The sequence below is a fragment of the Sinohyriopsis cumingii genome, chromosome 16 (assembly GCF_028554795.1).
Source record: "Sinohyriopsis cumingii isolate HCF-2022 chromosome 16, ASM2855479v2, whole genome shotgun sequence".
NCBI classification, from domain to species: Eukaryota; Metazoa; Mollusca; class Bivalvia; order Unionida; family Unionidae; genus Sinohyriopsis; species Sinohyriopsis cumingii.
Genome location: NC_142976.1, coordinates 5,975,599 through 5,999,213, shown reverse-complemented (window position 1 = coordinate 5,999,213; position 23,615 = coordinate 5,975,599). Strand labels below are relative to the sequence as shown.

Here is a 23,615-nt window from a genome sequence, read left to right as displayed (position 1 = left end):
CATGCATTTGTATACATATCAATATTCATTTATCAATAAATGGTGTGTATATAAACTTGCATACAATATGGATTTCTATGAATATTATTTTCAGGAGGCACATTGGCTAATGTGTCTGATTTGTGATCAGAAGGGTGCACATTTGAACTCCATCCATACAGTGCCAGAATATCCTAGTAGCAAAAGTAGCATATGCTATGGGCCCCGCACTTTCAAATGCCCCATGCTCAATGCTTTCAAGCTATCAGTTACCTACATGCAAATACATGTAATACTATTACTGCAATGTCAGACATATTTGTCGTATTATCTGGCTGTATAGCCATTGAAAAAATACAATTACTTTACTATGCATGTTAAAAATGTACGTGTTTTAATATTTATGTGCTTTTTTTAAAATTTAGGGCCCCTTTATAACATATGCTACAGGCCCTGTACTAGCTTAATCTGGAACTGCATCCATACCAGGACTGGTTAATTGCATGGGTGTGTCTCTGTTTACTCTGACTGCCTTTTATACAGTTTTGATTGTGCCTGTCTGATGATGGACACCAATAAAAAAGCAAACAAACATTAGGTATTATTTGTACTCCATACACTTGTTCTCAGAATAGGGTATTTTAAAAGTTTGGTTCAGAAACTGATCGGATGGGCTAGAAGGGATAAGCAGCATAGTATATGTCACAAGTCCGTGATTTCCTGAACAGGTGAATTTTTTTTACCTAACCATGTCAAACCAGGTGTACAAAGTCCATCATCTATTGGCTGGTGTGTATATTTACCAGGTAGACTTTTTAAATAACAAATTAGGTATTGAAAGTCATCCTGTCGACAAGGGGGTGTTTTGTCAACCTTGATGTACACAATATTTATAAATGACTTGCTGCTACAGTTAGAAAATAGTGGATTTGGAGCAAAGATTGGATCCTTAGCTGTGGGAAATCCAACCCTAGCTGATGATATTTCACTTTTGGCTATATATCCTAGCAATCTACAAAAGCTGTTAGATATAGCATACGACTACAGTAATAAGTGGCGATTCGAGCTTAGTGTTACAAAGTCATACATTATCATTTTCGGACCCCAATACAAGAATTTTATCAATATGAAATGGTATCTTGGCCCGTCATGTTTGCCGGTCACCGATTCGGCAACACACCTGGGTCACCGGATTAACTCAAAGCTGACATCGCATGACGCAATACTCGATGCATGCAAGAAAGGGAAAAAATCTTTTCACGGTCTGTTTGGTATTGGCATTAAACTGAATGGTTTAAATCCTTTGGTTGCTGCAAATGTAATTAAAAAGGTAATTTTCCCTTCAATGTTTTATGGAAGTGAATTATGGTGTAACATTTCAAAAAGTGACCTCGCTTTATTGGATAAAACTCTGAGGTATTTTGCCAAACATTTACAAGGTTTTCCAATACATACAAGATCAGACATTGCCCTGGGAATGCTAGGATGGACATCAGCGCAGTCCGAAATTGATAGAAGAAAATTGATGTTTTTACACAGATTGTGTTTGATGCCTAACAATGTACATACTAAACGTGTGTTTAATGTTGCGTTATCTCACTTCATTCTGAGCGGATGCATGTCAAGCTGTGGGTTAATTTCAAATTTATATTATACCTCAAAGAAGTTTGACTTGCTCGGGTATCTAACTGATTATTTACATCATTCTGAAATTCCAGATAAACATAATTGGAAAGAAATTGTAAGGTCAAAAATTGTTGGTCTTGAAAATAGCCTCTGGAGAGTTCGTATGTCTAATCAAGCAGATTTTGATAGATTCTCTTCGATACACGAATACTTACGACCTGCCTCAGTGTGGCAGTCGGCTAAAACTAGACAACACACTAAGGTATTTACATATGTAGCTAAACTATGGGCTGCTGTTCCACAAACACAGCTTGATATGTGTATTAGATGTGGGAATGTTTATACAGACTTGATACTTCATTGTTGTGTTAGTTGTCCTTATATGTCGAACTTTCGAAATTCTTTCTGGGATTTCCTTACTGATAAATTTCCCCTGAGCCTGCACATTACGTTATTTAATGCAGAAGATGAGCTGCAACTACAATATCTTTTAGGTAAAAGGTTACCATCAGGAGTAATCGACAAAGAAAACTCCAAGCTATTCGTCCTGTATGCAGCATACTTTGTCATGCAGTGTGCAGCTATCTTCTGTAAATAAGGTACTGAAACTTGCAACTTATGAGTTGACGAACACTTTGTTGATTGATATTGTGTAAGAATTTGTATTCCAATATAGAATTTTTTTTTTTTTTTTTTTTTTTTTATTTATTGATTGTATTCAGATGATTTATTCTTATATCATGTAATCTTCCATGGAAGGAAATAAAGATGATGATGATGATGATGATCCTGTCGATCACACATTATGCAAACATCCTTGATTACAGAGTCAATTAGATCCTGCTAGAAAGCAAGTTTTCTCAAGAACAGTCCCATTCAGACTTGCCAGTGTTGAAAGCTTGCCATGTGAACTTTGTAAAGTCGCAGTACTCAACCACATGACTTTACTAGCCAACCATAAATAACTCCAAAATTGTAAACATGTTTATTATTAAAAACTTGACAAAACATATTCATAGATCCTACGCAATCTACATGCAGAACGTGAAACATACAAAATAGATACAGCCATGAAGCAAAAGTTACACAAAACACACATGTACATAACAATATGGACATTTAATAAAATATGCCTTCAAATAATTTTCCTCTAAAATCTTGTGTAGGAAAAACCCATAATAATGTGGAAACATTTAGTTCTCCTTTTTCCATATTGCTACAAGTTATACCTTAGTAATGATATTTGTCATAAATCTCACATAATTTCAATAAATTTATGACTGATAAGATCACAGTTTTTCACATCAGACTAGTTGCATAAATTTAAAGTTAGTTAAGGATGAATGCAAACTATTTGTAAGGAATGATATTGGAAAAACGATGTGGGATCCAGGTACAGTAACAGCAAGTACCTTCAAAATTTGAATAACTATCATTCACTTTTTTCAGCACAAACACATTAAACACATTTAATTACTCTGATTTTCTATCCAACATCGTTAGCAACCAATTTTAAAATTAATTTTTTTTTATAACTGATATCAGCAAAAAACATTAATACAATGTAGTATTAAATGAAAGCAAAATCAAAAACTCCATTCACCCGCAATACTGGCCAACTGAGACAATGGCTTGTCATGATGTACCTCTCCCAGTGAAAGAATGTAATTTACAAAACTGTGCACCGGAGGTGAAAATAAATGTGACTCCATGATCCCTATACATATTATGCATGCAGGATAGTCTATGTACAAGGCTACAGTGATTTCTTTGCTCTAATGGAACAAAGTAGTTAAACTCACTCTATATCATTTGGATAAATGTATGCATAGGTCTCCTCTGCATCTCCTTCATGAGAAATCCTTGGATCCTGGGAGTCTCTGGGCGGGGTCATTGGTGGTCTACTGCTCATCATCTCCTTCAGTTGATGCTGCTGATGCACCTGCAGTGCATTCAACAAAATAATAAACATATTATTGGCAACATAAAGGATAAATGAAATATGTAAAAATATTGGAGGTCATGTACACTTAGTTCTACTGGGTCAGTTATTATTCAAGCCAATAAAAGAAGTATGTCTGTCTGTCTGTTTGTATGCATTTATGAATGTATGTATGTGCGTGTCTTTATGTGTGCATCTGTGTGTGTATGTATGTGTGTGTTTATGTGTTTGCATGTTTACATTTACACTTATTTCCGAGCAAAGCATTCATTTATTCCTATCGATGCATTCATTGTATGGCCACCTGACAGACAAGTTTTTTCTGTTAAATACAGCACATCATCATTTCATTCATGAAAGTTACTTTTCTTCCCAAAACCAAGAGCTAAATAATACTATCAACTTATTCCTTGCAGCACGTGGCAATGTACAATGATGGTCTTATCACCAATAAGTGACACACACACACAAACACACACACAGAAACTGAGCTTAGAAATGTTGAAATGAAAAGAATGTTCTCCTTATATTTTACCAAGTTATAACCAAAATCAAAAAAAGGTTTAATTATGATAATATTGAATCAAAGGTCCTTTGTTCTGGTATGATCACAGTCTGGGTTTATGAGTTTGAAACTTCATTTGATACATTTTTCATTTTATAAAAAAATTTAAGATTTGTCCCAACACCATGCTGGAAAGCTGATATCATGGAGAAGAGATTTTAAAGAATCATTTTTTTTATTACCATATATACTTGCGTATAAGCCCATTCACGTATAAGCCGACCCCCAAAATGAACAGGTATAAACACTATACTGTGCATAACCTGCATTAAAACAGATTTACAACTCCAAGGCATCTCAAGATGCACGAGGTAAGTTCTAAATGCTTTTATTTAGGCAAACTTGTATTTAAAAAAAGTACATGTATACTTATCTCGAGGTTGGCTTGCATGATTACTAAAAAGAAATGGTAAAAAACTTGTTTGAAAAGTAATTTTTTTAATTTTTGTTTTCTTATAAAGTTTCAGTAACAATGCTTCAAAAATTATGCTAATACCATAAAAGCTGACTTGTTATTTGCTTTGATGTAAACAACCTTACACCATACCTGTCAACTTTCACACCAGAAGGAAGAAAAAAACCTCATGATTTTTGGGTTCGCTCCATGCCTATCTCCTGATTTTATTATATCTTCCAATTTTTGTAAAGAATGTCTGATTATTACATTATATCTTTGATTTTCATTTCTTCTAAACAAGAAAAGTCCTACATGTTCTGTTGTATCACCTGTGAATTATTGTTGTGAGGAAATAATTATTTTAGTATAAACCAATTGCTTCTTCACTAAACAGAATGTTAAGTTTAAACATTATTCACATAAATTAATGATTATTTTTACCTCTACAATAATGCAAAAATAAACAAGAACAAAAAGATAAACCACAACAATAAATCTTCCACAACTAATTTAAATCCCAAGAATGATCATTACGAATGAACTCCATATGCTATAGCTCCATTCCCATGAAAGAAACTTACACCTGGCATTTTTATACCATATATACCAATGTTAAACTGGTATAGTACCAGTCAAAATTCCCTCTTATCACAAGCCAATTTCAGGGTTTTAATGATTAACTGGCCTGTACTGCTGTTGCAAAACGAAAGACAAATTTGCCAACTATCAACATAGGAGACACTGAAACATCAAGCTTTTCACTGTGTGGAAGGTTATATTTGTTCAGCTAAAACACAAAACTAAAATTAAATGATGTTGATCATAGTTGATCTCTATGAGAATTTTAGCCTTTATTATTACTACTCTTTGCGAACATGTAAATTATGATGGTTATGTGCCTTGTACAATTAAATGTGGGTACCTTTTAAAAAATATTACCTCAATTTGTAGGATCGCTTGAATCACTGAAAATGAGTAACTCATGAGCGCATGATTCAAGGGGGCACTAACCAGTTGTTATGGTTATTATGTACTTTTGAGAGAGTGATGTATGTAAGGTGAAGTTGTTTGCATTTAAAACATGCACAGTAGAGAGAATGTTGGCATACCTCTATGCTACTTTAATGTAATGTGGCTGACATTTCTTTGGATATTGTACTTTTGGAAATTGTACATGATCTAAGCACTCTGCTAACAAAAATGAATGCTCCCTTGTGTTAAAAAATGTCAGCCTGAATTAGTCTAAAGTACCTTATCCATAGCAGCTATTAAAATAGAGAAAATGAATTTTGCCAGACTATTATAAGACAGTACCAGCTTCTGAAAGTGCAATGAATGAATTACCAAATATACAAAATGTAAAAATAGTTATCAACTCTTTTTTATACAATTTACCTCTGACGTTCAGGTAGCGAAAATGAATAAGTGGAGCTAGCAAATATTTGAAAAGTGCGCATCTGGAGTAAGGCCAAGCTGTATACTCTATAACCCATATTACACTCATCAATCATACATGAAAATAAAGGGAATTAAAGGTTCTTTGAGCTATATCTAAGATATCTAAAGTCTTTATTAAATAGCCAGCATAACCAGTGAGGACACCTGGGAAATTTTTTTTCTTTAAAGTTCTAACCCTTTGCAAAATATGAAACTGTAGAGCACCCCCTATTAAGACTAGTGAAATGTTATCTGGAAGAATGCAATTTGGTTGAAATAATGAATAAAGCAAAATCTGCATCTATGTTTGAAAATAAGTAAGGATTTAAGTAATCCTTTGCATGCTTTGCACTGTGTAAGTACTGTACATTAGAGTTCAGCTTGGTCTCCCTGGTAAACTCAACCAGCCTGCAAATTATAAAGTCTGTATTTACCTTTATTTACCTTCATGTTGGAGAAATCAGAAAATATGCACATGCAAAATAATAATAAAATCAATCATAGTACTTTATAACAGTTTAATAATTGTTGGGTTACTGAAAGTAACTTTTTTTACATGCCTATGTCTCATGACACAGAAATAATTATTATTTTGTGTCCCATGATTTACAGCAATTACAGTAGTCAACAAAAAGACATAAAAACTGTCAAGTTTACACACTGGCCCATGGATAAGCCAAGCCCTCTTCTTGCAGGCTTTTATTTTTTCTTAAATTATTCAGCTTATATGTAAGTATATATGGTAATTTGTCTTTGTGGAGAAAACAAATAAAGAAATAAAATAAACTATATATCTACATGTAATTAAAAGGATGTATTAAAGTAAATAAGTATAAGCCCTCAAGATATAGAATATATAAAGATACTTTTTCCTGTTCCCCACGTTTCAGACTCAGGTGATACCTACAAAACAAGTAATTATGCATCATGGCTTTCAACCACCTATGCAAACAATATCTCTGTGTTATGCCTCGCAGCCACCTATGGAAATAATATAACAAGACCCTTCTGTCTTTCACTAAAGGGTATTTATTCAATGTTTGTATCAATAATATAAAGGCATATCATCCTTACTTACCAAAAGCCAAGAACATACATGCTGAAAACAATTAAAAATGCAAGAAAGATCTAAAGATAGGAGTCTAAAAGGGTAAACATGGAGTCAAACCTGTTGTGTTTTCTTTTGGTGATGTCTACGTCGCAAGTAACATAGAACACTGGTGATGCCAACTGCGACAATAACCATGCCAACAATGGTACCCACAACTGGGCCAACCCATCCTGTATGGAATATGATACGCATTTGAAAAATGTAATTTAAACATATTGACATCAACTTCATAAAAATACTGTTTGAGCTATATTATAATAAAAGATATGCTTTGAGCTACCTAAAGATTCTCTGAGCTACCTAAAGATACTCTGAGCTACCTAAAGCTATTCTGAGCTACAAAATCAAAGATATGTTTCAGTGACAAAATCAAAGAAATGCTTCAGCCCAAAAGAATTAAGTAACTTTTGAATCTTTCTTATATCTTGGAAGCGACAGTATTTTCTTACCAGCAACTCTTACTTATTATTTCTTTAATCTGCAAATATATATTTTCTATGACATCCAACATGTATAATAATAGATGGTGAATACATTCAGAGATAATATGTTACTAAATAGTGTGATAATTGTTTGTCAGTTTTACCAATTACATCGAATATGGCTATATTTTATTGTTCTTTTGATAAGTAATTTCACACTTCCCCACAAGTTCCAGATGTAACTCTTTCTTTAAAAGTAAATATGCGCATAGTGTTTTAAACATGCACAGCTCAAATTTTATTACACATTGGTCTTGCATACATGTATCTGTAGTCATCTTTGAGCATGGCAGCTTGCAGGATTGGCTTAGGTACGCCAGTGTTACCTGACAGACCAAGGTTCTTGTAATTCCATCTTGAGCATGGCTTAAACTGAATTCACCTGAAGCTGTTTGCTTTATGCAATTACATGAATTGAACTCGTGTGTAGCTTATCAAGTTTGCTTAAGTCAGTACTGGAAAAAGGCATATGGTCTACTTCATAACTGCTGCTGATCTTTTAGTGCTACTACTACTTCTACAACTACTATTACTAATACTACTGTTACTATTTTTGTGATATAATTAACATAATAATCTTATTTGTGCCATCACCATTATCATGGGAAATAATAATAATAATAATAATAACTTTTTCAACCAAAGTGCAAATTTCAATGAAATCAAAGATACACGAGTCCGAGAAAAGAATCCAGCGGAAGGCTAAAATATTTTAGGTTGTCTATTTTAATTTTACAGCAAGACAAATCAGTATATCCTACTTTATAGTATTATAAAGAAAAAGAATAGCAAATTGATTATTTTAAATTATTATGCAAGAGTATGCAAAACTTATAGTAGACATACATACGTGACAAAGATTCAGCTGGAAAATATGGCTACAATAATGTTTAAAAATCTAACTAACAATATGAGTTACTGATTCATCTATGACTAATATTATTTATAATGAAATAATGCTTTGAATATCATTTTCAAAATTACTGCTACACTCAAAATAGTATTTGGAAACTACATGGTATCTGTACTACATTTAGAATTTGCATTTTCTATTTAAGGGATTCAATTATGCACTGTAAGCAACAATATGGCTACTACCATCCCATTCATCTTTCTTCCCTACTCATTAGCTTTTCCAGCCCAGTTTCAGGATTTTTGAAAGTATGTATTAATATCTCTCCTCTTCAGCAGCCTAATAGTGTATGGACGATAACAATGACAGTAATGCCTGTGACAATTCCAGTGATATCCAATAAAATGACATGCCAAGGAAAGTCCGCAGTGACTGTAAAATTTGAGCCTCATATGGTAAATCTCATACATATATATCTCTAACATACTCTGCACCATGAAGCAGAAAATTGTCAAATGGTTGTATATACAAATCTTATGTGAATACCTATTTTCAGGTAACTGTTTTTTTTTCTTACACAACAATGCAACCAATATACTGGGCCCAGGACATGTGTTATGTTTACGTAAATCTATTTCACCATGTGCTAATCTCATCAGAACAAAACGAGAAGTCCATAAGTTTTCATCTATCAGTATGCATCCACACCTGTCAACTCTGCAAACTAACGGGATTTTGCTGACCAGAAACTAGCATGCAATGGATCTTTAAATGTGTATCACATAATACTTCTGATTCCCTAATAATTAGAGACACACATTCTAATATAAGCAAATTATATAACATAATTAGGGTCCACTAAAGCCAAATAAAAATGCACCCAACACAATTAAGAAACAAGCTGGCATGAAAACAATACATGAAGCATCACTAGGTCAATGCAAAATTGAATTCAAGCTCCAACCAATTCATGCAAAATGACTCTACCTCCATTAAGGACATAAACAGGAGAAACTGTCTAGACTCAAATCATTTCAACAAGACTAGTTGCAGGATTCAGAATAAACACACCCTGACCAGAACAGGTGCAAGAGGCTTTGATAAAGATAGATTTAACTCCATTTGATAGTATTAGTGATTTTTGCTGGCAATTATTACTACTATGGTGGCTCCCTAGAGACGAGTAAGGAGGACTTTGAAAGTTGATTTTATTCATTCCAGGCAAGTTGCAACTGTGACATGCTTCTTGTTACTTGTTACTGACTACTGGCATATGGAAATACGGATATAGAAATAGCCAATTCGCTTCTGCTCAACCAAAATAAGGCCTTGATAAATCTTGACGGAGGTGTACCATATGAGAACAATTACTGTGATAACATTCATTGGAATCATAAGGATATTGCAATGTTTCACAATAATAATAAAAATAATAATAACCATTTAGTTGTTGTTGTTGTTGTTGTTATTATATTACAGCAGTAGAAGTAATAGTAGCAACAGTCCAAACCAGTACAAGATTTATTGAATGTAGTAGACAAACATACACCTAGATCAGAAAACTTGAACCATGCATTTTTTTTCTTGTGTACGTCCTATGCGGAGAGTGAGAGAGAGAGAGAATGAACTTGGATTTACCGTCATTAGAAGCATTTTTTGATAAGGTTGCAGCTGTTATGGTCTCATGACTGCCTGTTGTTTGAGTGTCTGGTGGTTTATATGTTATCGGAATGGTTGCTATGATTGCAGCTGGACTAGTCCTTTGAAAACTCGTTCTGCACGTGCCGCAGCATTGTTTCAGCTTGTCCATGGAATAGGAAGAACATTCAGATGATTGGCATCCAGATACATAATCACCATACATGCAATCTACAATATAACAGTATCAAATATGTTTGGAAGATATATATTCAATATGTATTATAGAAACTTTGAGACAAAATGTAACATGCAATAAAATGCAAGCTCATCATTTTGAGACAGTATAAGTTAATTGTCATTTGCAACATCTGACTGAAACTGGTACTGGTGTAAGCCCAATTTGAGTCGAACACAGTGCTACCTGCTGTGGACATGGACACAGGTGGTGTTTCAGACCACCAGGATTGGTGACAGCTGGCACTTAAACCGGCCTCTCATATGTTTTCAATCAACCATATGGGAGTGAGTGAAGGGTGGAGACAGTTCTACTCTAGGTGTCTCCTTCATGGTGGACAGATTTACATCTGGGGTGATGATCATTTTATATCTCTCCAGTCCCAGAGCCTCCCAGTTTACACTGGTGATGTCAGACATGTAAAATAAGCTTTTTACATCTGTCTTGCATCACGTTATTACGATTGTACTTTCTTCTTGGTGCGATTCAATATCTTAGCATATATAAAGGACAGTATCATTTACTTCGTAGCAAATAGTTGGAAAAAGATTAGAGAAGACACAAAAAACATACCACATTCATATATGATGATTCTGGTAGGATTTAAATAGCATGCGATAACAAGTTTGTAGATATTAACTGGACATCAATTTGAAAAATATGTGATCATGGTTTAGGAAAGTCTTAATGGGGCTAATTACACAAAGAACCGGAGTTTAGGTTAAATAGTGGGTGCCATGTAGTGTAGAGTATACCAACTTGGGCCAGGATGTTGAATTAATTTTGTGAATAGCAATGGTCAAGACTTGGTCCAACATTTTGACTTATAATTTTGCAAATAGCAATGGTCTGGATTTAATGTCTTAAGGAAGATGAATTAGTGCCTAGTTTGTGGAGAAAAGTTCTTGTTTCGAATTAGGAAATGTGGTAAAGGATACAAATCATACTATCTTCATTTCTATTACAAAAAGTAACTAAAAAAACTAAAATTAATATTTTTACTAAAATAGGCAGTTTTGAGGGAGAGACATGTCTGACAGCAGTTTCGGTTAATGGCATCATTATAACAGTCCATTCCCAATACCGACCCGCAGGAGGCAATCCTATTTCCATACTCACAGTCTGTAACAAAACAAAGGCAAGATAATTTGTCATGCATGCTTATTGTACTGCCAAGTTAATTATATATACTTCGTTTAATTTTGAATGTATACATAGCTGTAATACATCTGAAACAATAGATTTTCAACAGATTTATTGCAGAACATATTTGTTAATTTAAACTAAACATCTGATTTACATTGCCAAAGACTGATGTCCAAACAAAGGAATATAATACCCTTGACAATTTTGTTATTTCTTGATATGTTAGTTTTTTCTTAGTTATGTGGTATTTTCTGAATCAATGCGTTTGTCTAGTTTGTTTCTTAGTTATGTGGTATTTTCTGAATCAGTGCTTTTGTCTTGAGACATTGTGAAAATCTGTTGTTATTTAGCTAGCACTATGATACCTCTGTTGATAAACAGGTGTCAGTAACATAATTTTTATGTGTTTCATTACATAGCAAAAGTAGTTGTAACCATATATTTATTAGCTCATCATTCCTAATTCTTTTGGATATTAATCAGTTACTCCTGCCAACCAAACCACCAGCATACCAGGTCATATGTTTAAACATGAGATCATCAACCATCGTTACTGCTTCTATGGCTATAGCAAATTTTTTCATGACATCACGTACCATCCAGGGGCCCCGAGTGGTCTAAAGCGCTCACCATTCCGGATCACTGCCATCTCACCTCTGCCTGCGTGGGTTCAAGTCCAAGGCTTGGCTAGCATGGGTACATGGGAAAGCCTGCCAGTAGCTTCTCGTGGGTTGGTGGTTCTTTCCTGGTTTTTCCAGGGTTCTTCCTCCACCAGTTATACTGGTCACCATGTATAGCCTATCTTGTGCTGAAAAATGGCGTTAAACCCGAGGACAACAACAACAACAATGTACCATCCAGTTTGTTTTTTAAATGTAGTAAATACGTGCTTTGATGAGTGGGATTAAACTAGTAACAGCCAAAACAGGAAGTGTCAGCCAATGAGCCAGAAAACACTGGTCTTAACAACAAGTAAATTTAGAAGAAGTCATCAAGGACTTGTATTAATTAAAAGTTTTATTTCTGAAGAAGGGATAGAATCACTGTGTGCCAAAAGGTTCTTATTGGTGGGGAATAAGTCCAAAGAGGAGATATAAAATAAATGACGGGGGAATATTGTTTGTTGAACTGAAATTGTTTATGATTTAAAAACAACAGTTACCTTATTATTCATCTTGTAAAACAATGGCTGTTGATTCAGTAAGGCATGTAAGCAAAGAAGAAAGAAAGAAATTGTCACAAAAACGTATTTACCTAGATAGAATGTACGGTAAGACTGACAAGTCTTGCAACAGTCTCTGTTAATGCTACTGTCATAACAGTCCCTGACTGATATTGAGCAGGATGGGATTCTGTCCCCATACTCACAGTCTGAAATAGACATAAAGGAATAAGAATTTTAAAGCATGCCTATTATGTGATAATGTTAATTAATTTCATCGTATTTCATAGGATACAAATCTCTAATTGAACACTGAAAGTCAGAGTTCTGTGCAAAATTATACTTAGATTAGTAATCTATCCACAGAGGGCATACCTTAAATGACAAAAGAGTTCCAACTTTGCTTAAATGATATCAAGGCATCAAACTAACACCAAGAAGAGTTCTAAAAATTGTGGAGAAGTGATGGTACGGATTAATATTTGGTAATCACTAAGAAGGGAACTTGATATTCTATAAGAATTACTTTTAATGGAGGTTTGATTTGTGAGATTCAGAGGAGATGCGTATCTATGGAGGGGTTGATGGTAAAATGCACCTTTGTGTGGGATTCAGAGGAGATGCATGTCTGTGTAGGTGTGATGTACCTCTGTGTGGAATATTCAGGGGAGTTGGAATGGTAAAATGCATCTCTGTGTGGGATTCAGAGGAGGTGTGATGGTAAAATGCACCTCTGTGGGATTCAAGGGAGTTGTGATGGTAAAATGCACCTCTGTGGGATTCAAGAGAGTTGTGATGGTAAAATGCACCTCTGTGGGATTCAAGGGAGTTGTGATGGCAAAATGCAACTCTGTGTGGGATTCAGTGGAGATGCATATCTATGGAGGTGTGATGGTAAAATGCACCTCGGTGTGGGATTGCGTATCTAGATATTATGTCAGAAATCATGATTTATTATTTTGCAAGAATTCATTCCATCAAAACAAAAATGATGACGATTGTGAAAACAATCTTCAGTGCTAATTAATGATAGATTTAGTGACTTTGTACCACGGTAATCTTAAAATTGCATGTACGTTAAGCACTGTATATTTTCTTTATTGATATTTACAGTTTTGGATACTGCATGTTTCTGTTTGTGCATGTCATTTTTTGTTTCTTTGGCATATATATGTATGTATGTATCTACTTCTTGAGTTAGTCTTGATATTTTAGGAAGTTTATTTTAATACGCATAAAAACATGATAAATTTAATAAGAGAATTTGTCTTATTTGATCTCTAATTTAACCCGTACGAAATAATTAGGCAGATTCCACCTGGAACTTAAGCAGACTCCAGGCGGAATCTGCCTAAAATGTTAAAAATCTGGTTAATACAAAGGCGGACATGGAAAATTTGAAAAGTCAAAGTGAATCCATCTAAGAGTCCGTCTAACACTAAGATGGACTTTTGTCAAATTCCTGCTATAAATACATCTTTAGGCATAATTTTGGACTTGGTTGATTTTCCACCCACCATCTAGGTGGAATTAGGAACTTAGTCACTGGCATCTATTATATGAAAGGAGGAATCTGGTACAATTTGAATGATTTTCAGCAGCATTTATATTTCCTGTTTCTGATAGCTGTAAATTTTTATTGTTTATTTTGGGCACAATTTATAACTTCTTTCCACAGCTTTTGATGTACACAACATATACAGTATATACAACATGATATGAAGTATCTGACACTAAATAATTAAGTGGTTTTAAAAATCAAAGTATCAAGCCTGGAACATATGCACAGGCATCTTTGAACACATAAACATATATAAAATATTAATCTGCACAGAAAAATTCAGCCGTGAAAATAATGCAGAATTACAGAAAAGCATCCATTTGAGACAATTTGATTATCAGAAGAAGAAAAGCTAGCAGCCTGCCTTATGTCATTTGTACTGTAGACTGGATTTTTGATTGCACAAACTATGATGCTGTTGTGGTCTCTCGAATTAGTTCTTGTTCCAAAAGCAGCCGCGACAAACGTTTATCATGATATAATAACTCTTACTTTACACTGAATTCCAACACACCAAGAATATTTTGATAATATACACAATAATGCCTCATGAGATTGAAAGTAGATTCTACTTTTTGGCCAAGAAAATTCTGCAAAGATATGACTATCTTTGATAGACATGGATATCTGGCAACAATTCTCACCAGTGATCTACACGTTGTCCCTCCTTAAATTGTGAAGTTAATCAGTTTGGAGTTGTATATAACTTCGAAATCATCCCGATTCAATTCCTTGTCCTATTTAGCATGTTAGCCGCTACTGTAAAGCTCTTTATGGCACAAAAAGCAAAATGCTTGTCCTGGCGTTCAGTTTTCATACAGACTGACCAGTTATGTTCCCATCAAATTTGCGTTCAGGGTATTCTCATTGCCGCACATTTTTCAAATGGTTGTTCAATCTCTCGTCCCGCTTGAAAATTCGAATTGCCATGTTTAGTAAACATGCTCTTTCCCATCAGTTTCTGTTACACGACGATTCATTGGGCAATTACAAAATGTTGACCATATCAAAAAACTTTATACAACGATCCTCAATAAATGGAACAAATAAATACTTATTTGAAAGCTCGTTGTGGAATGGGACCGGATAGAGCATTATTTAAAAAAGAGTTTCGGAAACGATATTGAAAAATGGGTCCATATCGAGGAAATTCGGGTCAGGAGAAAAGCGAAATTATGTTTTAAAATGGAAAACAAGATGAAAACTGGTTCGAGGGCAGTTAAATCCAATTGAAGTTAAATAAAAATACAACAACAACAACAACAAATTTGAAAAAGAAATTTAACAAGGAAAGCTGTGGAAAGAAGTTATAAATTGTGCCAAAATAAACAATAAAAATTTACAGCTACCAGAAACAGGAAATATAAATGCTGCTGAAAATAATTCAAATTGTACCAGAAACAATAAATTTTATTATATCTTATTGATATTTGTATTGAACTGTCAGCGATATTACAATCACAAAATATCACTATATTTTCGGTCATGTAACTTTACACACAAAAGCCAAGTCCTAATTATGCCTTCTTTAACTGATGTAAATGACTAAGTTCTTCATTCCGCCTAGATGTTGGTTAGAAAATAAACTAAGTCCTGAGATTCCTCCTTTCATATAATAGATGCCAGTGACTAAGTTCCTAATTCCAACTAGATGGTAGGTGGAAAATCAAACAAGTCCAAAATTATGCCTAAAGATGTATTTATTGCAGGAATATGACAAAAGTCCATCTTAGAGTTAGATGGATTCTTAGATGGATTTATCTTTGACTTTTCAAATTTTCCATGTCCGCCCTTGTAGTAACCAGATTTTTAACATTTTAGGCAGATTCCACCTGGAGTCTGCTTAAGTTCCAGGTGGAATCTGCCAAATTATTTCGTACGGGCCAGGTAACTGCCAAGTCCCTTCTTATTTATTCCTTTGTGTAATTTACTGGTTTCCTACTGTAAATACATCCACTGCAGTCACACCACCAATGTACACCACTAGATTTTAATATGGACTATCTTACTCAGGGACATTCATTTGGTTTTGGCCTGAATTCACTACTAGTGAACCATGGCATCATGGAAACTCACTAAAACTTCACTCTGTGATGTTTGCTCCTTGTAACGTTCTAATTATTTTGGGCTAAGGATATTTCCATTGTGCCGAATTCCAATAATCACAGAAGTAATCAAACCTAAGAATTCCTTAAAACAGGGCGCTATAACTAAATGCACATACTCCAACATTATTACAATATCATTCCATTTATTTTGATGCTTCACCAATAATTCTCTGTATCTTTTCAAGAATATTTCATAAAACGGCTTCAAAACTATGTGCTAGGGTATCTAGCCTTTGTTGATTTGCTATTGCTTTTTAGGAAGTATACGGTAATCTACATCATGTTATTAAATGTTCATTTAAATAATGACACAATGGTGTATCTTTGTTAAATTGTTACAACTGAAATAATGGTTCCCAGTATTTCCCAATCAAGTGTCACAGAGTTTGTGATGTAGGCAGCCACAGCCACATGTCAACCTAGTAAGCTTAATCTGAGTATAGTAACATCATTTTTTGGTGATGAGTACATGGTCAAGATGGTATAGGGGTCAGTGCTTACAAGAAAGGCAATGGGTGCCATTTACCCAGGCATCCAAATTTGAATCTCCTTAACAGTACATACTAAAATTCTTTAACCTGTATAATAATGATATTTACTCATATCTGTAAGTTATTTTTACTAATTTGATCATATATTCTCCTGTAGAATCCATTTCCATTCTGTTTGGTGTATATTTGTTATCCTCAATAATTATTTCTATATATCTTGATTTCTAACGTAGGAATCCAGAATGACAGTATAGAGGTGAGAATTAATTACTTGATTGACATGATAATGTGCTTGGTATGCATGGATTTCAAAACCACTGACACTGTACATCAATGTTTAGTGATATGTGCAAGGTTGAGATGGTATAGGGGTAGCTGCTTATGGGCAAGGCAATGGGTACTGTTTACCAGCAGATCTGGCTTCGAATCTCCATAGAGCATGAATTAAATTTATCTAAGCTGTAAGATAATGCTATTTATTTGTATTTATAAAGATACATTTAGAATCCAGGCATGTTACTTTCCATTCTGTTTGGTACATATTTGTTTATATATATATATATATATAGAGAGAGAGAGAGAGAGAGAGAGAGAGAGAGAGAGAGCTGAATGAACTAACATGATTTGATAATTCTTTCTATCTCTTGTTATAGTTGCATGTCATGTATGTTTCACAAATCTAAACTAGTAAAGCCTATATCTATTCAGGTGGAATAAAGGGGAGTCGTAAATCACTTGCAATCTGTTTATGATTTTATTTTAAGAAATCATGCTAAAATAAATAATCAGTGTAGAGGATGGCACTATTACAAGGAAATGTCATTGTCCGATTTGCATTTTTTAAATATTCTTGGCTATTTTATTTGTGTTCTTATTTGAAAGGAGAATGTGTAAAATAACCATTCAGCTATGACTTTTTTGATAAATTGTCCCTGCAAAGTAGTTTTTAACACTTTGGTGTTCAGTTGTCTCATATGATCAATTCATGGTTCATTACTTCAGAAATTGGAATAAGCACGTCAATGGTATCTTTAAGGTAACCACTAATTTTTCAAAAAAGGAAATCAATAAAGTAATATAAAAAAATCAATTATTTTATCTATCTTCCATTAAATATGTACAAGAAATAATTAAAAGTGTGTGAAGAAATGGCTTAACAAATAAATAATGGAGGGGTCAGCAATGATACAAGAAAATTCAAGCTTTGAAGTAACATTATTTGTACTTTGCTCGGCTTTCCGCTCTCTCTTTTCCCAAACACAATATGGATTATATCAATCTTCAGATATTTCACGAGCAGTTTTCATTTTGGTGGGTGAAAGTAGAAGTGTTAATAATGTATTTCTGATACAAATGGGTGGTGTAGAGTAATTTACAGCATTTCATTAAAATGAAACGTTGGAAGGGAACCATCACATACATTTGGAAAATAGACGTTTGTCTTTTGTTAAAGGTTAAAGTAAAAGCACAAGCATGACTTTTATCTTTTTAATCATCAAATGCCAGTTGGTTCCTGGATGTAATCCTCAATCATCAAATGCCAGTTGGTTCCTGGAAATGATCCTCAATAGGACAGACAAAACGAATGAAGGGGTAAAATTGCTCACTGATGAATGTTGATAATTCAAATATACAAATCCGTTATTATTTTGCTTCTTTTTCTTGAAAAAAACAAAGCAAAGACAAAACAGGAAAAGAAGAAATGTCAGTCTCAGGAATGGACACAAGAAACAAAAGAAAACAAGAAACTGCCATGAAAAATACTTACCTAGAAAGAATGTATTGTAAGAACCACAACTCTTACAGCATGCTCTATTAGTGGTAGCATTATAACAGTCCCTTGATGTGATAGAGTTACACCAGGTGACCCTGTTCCCATACTGGCAATCCGCTGCAGAATAAAGAGACGGATTGTGCTAAAATTAAGTTCAAGATTGTCACTGAACTTCACTGGATTCACATATCACAAAATTTTGTGAAAAGGAAACGTTGATTAGTAATTTTTCCACAGATAAAAACCCTTTAACCCTTTACCTCAAAGAGCATAGTGACAAAGTGCAGCGCGCTATAAATAGAACACCTGTTACCTAGTCGACGGCATATGCATAGGTCTGCCTGTGAACTGTTTAAGCAATGTAGTATATTTTATGTTTAACAGCAATTTTCACCATTTTACATTTTTGGTTGTTGTTGTTGTTGTTGTGGGGTTTAATGCCATTTTTCAGCACAAGATAGGCTATACATGGTGGCCAGTATTAATAGTGGAGGAAGAATCCAGAAAAAATACAGAAAGAACCACTGACCCATGAGAAGCTACTGGCAAGCTTTCTCACATACCCACATTAGCCGAATGAGAGACTCGAACTCACGCAGACTGAAGTGAGATGGCAGTGATCTGTAATGGTGAGCACTTTAGACCATTTGGCCACTCAGGGCTCCTACATTTTTGGTACACATATATGTGGAAAAATTTAAGAGTACTAGAGTCCGATTGTTATAGCTGTGTAATTATTTTTCATGGAATAATTTTTATCTGCTTTAAAATCTTGAGAGAACTTGTTCATCATCATGTCAGGGAGGCCGCGTGACCAACAGTAGCTGCCATTTCTCATACTCGAAATTTACAAGTTTTTCATCTGCGTGTAGTAGTCATCTCACTAATAAATCTGAATTTGATAATTTATAAAAACTAATTGCTGCCTACATCAATATCAGAGCCTTTATCTACATTATTGAATCTTTCATAGTTGTGATTCTCATCGTTAAAACTTCATAAGTACTGAATGAAATCCGCGACTGCCATTTTGGAGAGTGGAGATTACGACCAAGTTACTTTAAATAGCATATATTGACCAGTGCATAAACAAGACCACGTGATCTGACAAGATTGTCATTTGCAGAAATGAATGTATTATCTAATAGGGGGGTTTTCCCTGAAGGTGTCACTGTGAAAACCAACTAAAAATGTCTGATGTTTACAGCAGGCGTCAAAAGGCGCTTCCATGTGAGGTGTATAAAGATGCTTGCATGAGGTAAAGGGTAAAGACAGAAGCATTTAAAAACAAGTTTTTATAAAACCAACATGTCCAATCTAACACTGTAAAAAGTTTAGAAAACCTATTGAAAAGCAATGCTAAGGTGAGTGGATCACTTTTGCTAATATAATCTGTTTACCGAAGTCATAATACCTAGATATATGTTACTGTTAGAGTATGAGAAACATACCTAAAACTATATATCAGCAAGATGTATAAGTACGGCTAAGGTGTGGAGCACCTTTTCTGTTAGATTGGAATATAATGAACGTGTAATGGTTACATGTATATCTGTGCAAAAAGAGGAGAAGCATATGCAGACTGTATGCCAGCATAGTGTAGATGTAACGCTATGCTATTTGATAATATATCATAATCATGTTGAAAAAGCTCTTATCTTATTCCATGATGATGATGACAATGGTGGTGGTGATGATGATGATAATGATGATGCATATAATGACTATGATCAAAAAGATGATGATGATTGTTCTAATTATGATAAGGGAAATAAAAACATAGATGGAGGGATATTGCTTGCTGGATAAAAAGCATTGATACAAGAGAAACAACAATTAAACAAACAAGAAAGGAAAAAGCAATTATTTTATATTCATATTTACCTGGATAGAAAGTGAAGAAGTTTTTACAAGTCCCACAGCAGTTTCTGTTAATGCTTTCATTATAACAGTCCCATGTTGATATTGACGCACACGAAGTGACCCTGTCCCCATATTCGCAGTCTGCAAAAGAATTATGCATGATGACAATTTTTCATGCATGCAGATTGTGCAGATTGTGCTGTAAAATGAAGGAACACCATATAGGTTATATCTGAAATTTGACACTTAAAGAAGACATTTTTAATAAATGCGTACAAAGAATCAAGCGCAGTATGTGAAAGCTTTAAATCTTTGGATAATAGAATGGTGAAATGTCTTCATTGTTAACAGTTGCAAAGGAAATACAGGTTTTATTTATTAGAAGGATTTTAATGATACCTGATACACACAAGAACACTAGTGTACAAATGGGCACCTGTTTATACCATACATGTACATTATCTATACCTGACTTACGATTTGTTAATTAACAGAGTATATGAGTTTTCTTTTGGTAAAAGTATACATGGATGACATTGCAAAATGATTATCAACCATTAAAACTTTTGACTTGAAGTTTTGATATATTTAATAATCACATTTATAATGATGATGCTGATGCTGACAACTACTGTGATAATGATGGTTGTATTGATGACAAATAGAGAAGAGAGGTGAAGTAAATGAACATGAAATACTGTTCTAGGAAAGAAGAAGGTCAAAGAACAAATGAATAATAAATTTAAGTGTCTTAGACATGTAGAAATTTAACACAAGTTTGGTATGTTCATTTGTGCATCTATTTCTTTTAACAGCCCAGTAGCTCGAATGTTACATATCTTTATACAAGGTGTTTCATTAGTATGTACCTGTTTACAGATACTTACATGTTTAGATATTTAGAGTTTTCCATGGTATTGCTTTGTTTATTTATTTGTAACATAGCACTAGAAGAGTTTATTGATGAAACAGATATTTCTGCCATGACTATGCAGGATTTGTATTGACATAAATGCATTTCATATTTCCTATTGTTTTGGTTCTTTACAATTTATTTTTAATGGATGGCCTATGACCTAGATGATGGAAGAAATATCTTTTTTTTTCAATATAGAATGTGTGAACTTAGGAATTATATATATATATATATATATATATATATATATATATATATATATATATATATATATATATATATATATATATATATATATATTTTTTTTTTTAATTGTCTTTTAGTTTTAAAAAAAATATTTCATTACATATTATTTATTATTGTAATGTAACATTGTTTGCTGGATTTGACCATGTCCAAAATTGAGTTCATTTCTGCTTGACATGACTGATTTTTAAAAACTTTTTTTCATTTCATTTATGTAAACAACTAATAATAGCTTAATTATTCTCTATGTGTATGAACGTATTAACCAAATTATTATTCAGGTAAACATGTTGATTTGGGTCAAGGTTTTGGAGATTCCAAAGTGAATTGTATAGGCCATTGTGTTGTAAATAAACAAGGCTCATCATTCTAGAAGGTTATTTTCCATTAGGTAATGGTTGTTTTTAGAAATTGCTATAATTTGTGACCTGAGGGCAATCAGAGAACTATATTATATATGGTGACTGTAAAGATTTTACCAGTTGTGCTTTAACATCTAGCACTTTACAAAGACAAAACAGGAAAAGAAGAAATCTCAGTCTCAGGAATGGACACAAGAAAAAAAATAATCCCCCCAAATCCCAAGAAACTCATAAAAAAAATTTTACTTTGCTGGAAAGAATGTATTGTAAGAACCACAAATCTTACAGCATGCTCTATTAGTGCTAGCATTATAACAGTCCCTTGATATGATGGAGTTACACCTGGCAACCCTGTCCCCATACTTGCAATCCGCTGCAGAATAAAGAGACAGATTGTGCTAAAATTAAGTTCAAGATTGTCACTAAACCTCACCGGATTCACATATCTAATTTGAAGCCAAGAGATGAAATTTTGTGAAAAGGAAATGCTGATTAGTAACTTTTCCAGAGAAAAACCCTTTAAAGGCAGAAGCATTTAGAAACATGTTCACATAATACCAACGTGTCTAATCTAACACTGTAAAAAGTTTAGAAAACCTATCAAAAACAATGCTAAGGTGTGTGGAACACTTTTTATAATATAACATGTTTGCTGAAGTCATAGTACACCGCTCCCTCGATAACTCGCGCCCGGATAACTCGCGATCCCGCTTATAACGCGGTGTCCGTCTTGGCTCCCGATTTTTTTTCCAGAGAAAATGTATTTAAAATATCTTTAAAATATGCTGAACATGAAAAAATTACGATAAGAATTGATAAATTAAACCTTGATAAGTTGCTCGTTTTATCATCGAAAATGGTGATTAATGCCCGTAAAAATATAATCCATATTTTGAAATTTGCAAGTTCTAAAGAAGAATTAATTTCAGAGGTTTCAAAAATGCTTAATTACGCGTATTTGGGCGCCAATTTTTGATCTGGGACGCAGAAAGTCACTGAGGCAGGAGTCCTCCGTACGCATGTAATAGGTGCGTGGGAAAATTCAAAGATTTGCCGGTCCTGTTTCAGCCACCTGCTTTGTGGGAAAATGTGTTGATCAGTTAACTGTGCTGATATTTACAATGACAGAATTCAGTGACTGAAAGGCTCTTTGATGTACTGTTGCCATTTTATAAGAGTACATTAAAAAAAAAAAAGAACATGATTCAACAGCTAGGCGGCTTTGACTAGCGGCCGAGTGAGAAAATGTACTGATATTTAGTGATTGAATTCAGAGGCAGAAAGACCCAGTTTTAAAATCCTAGCGAGACCTCTGTTTAAAGATATCATATATTATGTAAGTTTTTATGATAAATAGTTGTCAGCATACTGTAAATAAACAGTCTGGTGAAATAGCGATCAATGAAAACTTCTGGTAAATGCTAACAGGTGGCAACAGAGAATGAAATAAACACCAATTAAACGTCTTCCTGTGTGAAAGTCACGTTCTAATCCTTTAATTCCGTTTCAGTCTAAACATTATAATCACAACATATTCTGTTCATTGAAAACATGAAAAGAGTCAATCGACCGTCACATCGAAACCCGTGAGTACTTCTGTGAGAACCTAATTACATGTACATGCCGGTTTTGTTTTGATCAACAACTTGGGGAAGTGTTTGTTGCATTAAAAAAAAATCGATTACAAGAGACCTCGGGTGCTGGATTATGGGTCTTGG

The 23,615-nt window shown here is 34.0% G+C and overlaps 1 protein-coding gene across 4 annotated transcripts in view; it reads right to left on the bottom strand.

The window, feature by feature from the left end:
* LOC149779869 (uncharacterized) overlaps nt 1-23,615 on the bottom strand; it is a 135,020-nt gene that overhangs the window by 17,215 nt on the left and 94,190 nt on the right. For 2 of the 4 annotated variants that reach the window (XM_089936541.1, XM_089936542.1), the window contains exons 16-22: nt 20,395-20,514; nt 18,505-18,627; nt 12,669-12,785; nt 11,271-11,390; nt 10,031-10,261; nt 7,115-7,227; nt 3,408-3,547 (exon numbers count right to left, since the gene is read on the bottom strand). In XM_089936541.1, the coding sequence (XP_089792667.1) occupies nt 3,408-3,547; nt 7,115-7,227; nt 10,031-10,261; nt 11,271-11,390; nt 12,669-12,785; nt 18,505-18,627; nt 20,395-20,514 (964 nt within the window). Of the gene's footprint in view, nt 1-3,407; nt 3,548-7,114; nt 7,228-10,030; nt 10,262-11,270; nt 11,391-12,668; nt 12,786-18,504; nt 18,628-20,394; nt 20,515-23,615 lie in introns of those variants that run through there. The other 2 variants (XM_089936543.1, XR_016414949.1) reach the window with 2 other exon arrangements.